This window comes from Seriola lalandi, unplaced genomic scaffold (genome assembly GCF_002814215.2).
Source record: "Seriola lalandi dorsalis isolate HSWRI2012SDOR001 ecotype SW California unplaced genomic scaffold, Sedor1 jcf7180001977613, whole genome shotgun sequence".
NCBI classification, from domain to species: domain Eukaryota; kingdom Metazoa; phylum Chordata; class Actinopteri; order Carangiformes; family Carangidae; genus Seriola; species Seriola lalandi.
Window position 1 is genome coordinate 1 of NW_019448279.1, and position 3,051 is coordinate 3,051.

At 44.6% G+C, this 3,051-nt stretch overlaps 1 protein-coding gene across 1 annotated transcript; it reads right to left on the reverse strand.

Moving 5' to 3' along the window:
* Positions 1-875: 875 nt before the first annotated feature.
* Positions 876-3,045, reverse strand: LOC111657358 (vacuolar protein sorting-associated protein 51 homolog). The gene is made up of 5 exons (XM_023409505.1): positions 3,022-3,045; positions 2,780-2,914; positions 2,544-2,665; positions 1,840-1,927; positions 876-1,758 (listed from the first exon to the last, which is right to left on the reverse strand). The coding sequence occupies exons 2-5, from the start codon at positions 2,888-2,890 to the stop codon at positions 1,498-1,500; spliced, it is 582 nt and encodes a 193-aa protein (XP_023265273.1). The 5' UTR covers positions 2,891-2,914; positions 3,022-3,045; the 3' UTR covers positions 876-1,497.
* Positions 3,046-3,051: the final 6 nt, after the last annotated feature.

Genomic DNA, 3,051 nt, shown 5'->3' on the forward strand with positions numbered 1-3,051 from the left:
TACTGTACTATTACTATACTATACTGTGCCGTACTATACTATACTATTTACTATGATGTAGAGGCTTCAGACAGCGGGAATCCTACAGAGCAGCTCAGAGACTGAATGTGAAAGAAAGAACATCTCTGCCTTCAAATACTTTAAGGAAACTCTAAAAACATCAATCCGACACAATAAATAAATAAATTGAAATGTTATTTTCACACAATGTGAAATAATTTACGTTACAAAGTTTGTTGATTTGTAGAGGCTACTGGTATTGTATCATTGCGGCTGCTGTGTTAAATCACCAAGACAAAGTTCAGGTCGCTGTTAGTTCCTGTGTCCACGCTGTGACTCTTGTTATGAAACACCTTTACCTGACGATGCTGAGATGATGTGAGCGCGGGAGACGCGGAGGCTTCGCGGTAAAACAGCGTCTGTAAAGAGTGAAAGGTTGCTTGTCTTGTAGTACAGTTAGTACAGTGTCTTACCGGTGTGTGACACGGAGCTGCAGACGGGACTGTGCATCAGTGCTACTCCTGAACATCCATCCAGCAGCATGCAGAAGGACACGCCCCCGGCCCACGTCTTCCAGCACGGAATCGTCTCTCGGGCCAATCAGATCCCTCCGCGGTCATCAGAAGAGGGTGGAGAGAAGAGGGTCTAGCCAATCAGATGAGCTCGTCAGGTGGCGACAGCCAGCTGTATGCTGCACTGGAGAACGACTGACAGTTGTTGTGAAACACCTGAATGACATTGTTGTAAACTGTTTGTACTGTTGCAGATTAAAGACTCAAACCTGTTTTCAACACTGAGGCTGCAGCTGAAGAAGATATTCTTACTGTGTTTTTACTATGAGACTCTGCTCGTTTGAGTAAAAGAAGAAAAACACGTTTTCAATCTCACATTCATTCACTTTTATTGTGGACAAACACATTTAAACCATTTTAAACACGTTAATCTGTGTGACACATGCACAGAAAACACAGAGTGGGCCTGAAGGCTCAAACGTCTGCTGTAGTTACTTTAGTGTTAGACATGAAGGATGTAATCAGATGACATCCACACTGCTAATTATTCAGCAAAAGATGCCTGAGAGAATTTATTAATACATGAGATTTCCAACAGACACAACTTTTCTTCTTTAATCATTGATACTCTGTATTCACATTAAACACGCCTCCTTCAAGGGGAACATGTGTTTACAAGTTCAGCTTGAATCATGAATCAAGATTAAACTAGAAGATTAAACCTTACTAGATGTTTTTAATGCTCTTTGTAGGGCCTAGGATGAAATATAGATTATATAGATATTAAGATCAAATGTTTCTGAGCATGTGAACATCACCTTTACAGTAGAGTTTAGACCCTGCAAACCGATTCTCAAATAATCAATAACGTTGACATCATCATTAACTGTGTAACAGAGAGTGTTTGAAGTGGATGTACGGTTCCAGTGTGTGATGTAATTCTGTGGCGAGTGTGGACTATGTGGCCCGTGCTGCACTTTGAGCTTTAACCTCGTTCGCAGATGACTTCGATCACACTCTGCTCCATGGGCGCGGGGTCCAGGCAGCGGTGGGCGGAGCTCCCCACTATCTCGTCCAGCAGGAAGTGTACAAGGTTCTCATCGGAGACGAAGCGCCACAGGTACATCTGCAGGTAGTGGCAGTCGACCTGGATCTGCTGCAGCCCGTAGCGGCCAAAGGTGCGCAAGCGGACGCACTCCAGGAAGGTCTTTAAACTGATCTTGATGATTCCCGTCATCACAGAGACCTGGGGGAGCGGAGCGGCGTGAGAGGGATGGATCTCACTGAAGATCATGATCAAGGAACAAAGACCTGATGCTGCACTCACCTTGTTGAACTCCACTGAGCTGAAGATGTCTATCCTCTCAGAAAACAGCTTGTGTATGTTGCTCAGTAGGTTGGTGTCCATGGGAGCACTGCAGGCAGACAAAGGACAAATCACTCGTGTAAACCGACAACGAGCTGATTCTTATGATTAGAGACGGCTCGATAACAATTTGCTCCTCTGCAATGAAAGTGAAGGATGTAATACAGATTAGCTGCATGTGTGTGTTGGTCTGTATTTATCATTGTTTTATCCTGGCATTTTCAGAATGACTCATGACACAAAACGGAGATTGTAAATGTCAATATAATGATCAGTACATGATGCGCCACATTGGCACAAGAAGAGCAACAACATGTTTAATTATCTTGATGCTGAGAGCGCTAATTAAAACTGCCCCACTGTAACTCTGTATTATTTCCTCGTTATCTGTGACACCCTTCATGCAGCCGTCACTAAACACTGTTCGTTGGTGGCTGTCTGCAACACTGAAATTCAACCTTAAAAAAAAAATGCACCTCACACATCAGAGGAACTCACTAACCTGAGTCAAAGTTAAGCCACATGCAAAGGCAACACACACCAGCAACAACAATTAATACATGCAGGACTTCATCGTCCTGAGAGTCTGAATGTTGTAAATAAACCAAACGAAATAAAACTCTTCTGTCTCCTCCCTGCACCGGGTGTGTCTGCAGCTCATCTACCTGGGAGTGTAGCTGGCAGCGTAGCGCGCTTGTTGCCTGGAGCTGCTGTAGACAGAGAAAGTCCTTTTGCTGGAGTCGCTGCTGTGCGCTTTCCTCACACCTTCTTCATACAGAAGTCCCACCTACAGTGAAGCACACGAGGTGATAAGACAGACTGCTCATGCACGGCGATGAGAGCTGGTGATGAGAGCGCCGTGATTGGACTGGAAGACCTATGTGATTATCTAAAGTTTTACCTGCACATCAATGGAGGTGGTGTCCTCTACGACTCTCTTCATCACAGCTCGGACGTTTCGTGGCTCGATGGTGTTGACCCAGTCTCGTGTTTCGACACTCTTCCTTAGCATCTGGGAGATTATCAGGCCCTGAACCTGCAAAAACAAACCACTGAGTTTACAGATCCGTGAGAAAAGTACGAGTATTTTCCTGTCGTGACGTCTCTGTTTTCCCTCAGTGACTGTCGTTGGTGAAAATCTACCTTGACATAATGGTTCAGTAGTTTCTGTGC

Coding starts and splice junctions, on each gene's coding strand:
- LOC111657358 (XM_023409505.1), bottom strand. CDS start 2,890: ATGCTAAGGAAGAGTGTCGAAACACGAGACTGGGTCAACACCATCGAG. Junction 2,666..2,779: donor CCACCTCCATTGATGTGCAG/GTAAAACTTTAG, acceptor GCTTCACTGTAG/GTGGGACTTCTGTATGAAGA. Junction 1,759..1,839: donor GCTCAGTGGAGTTCAACAAG/GTGAGTGCAGCA, acceptor CCGCTCCCCCAG/GTCTCTGTGATGACGGGAAT.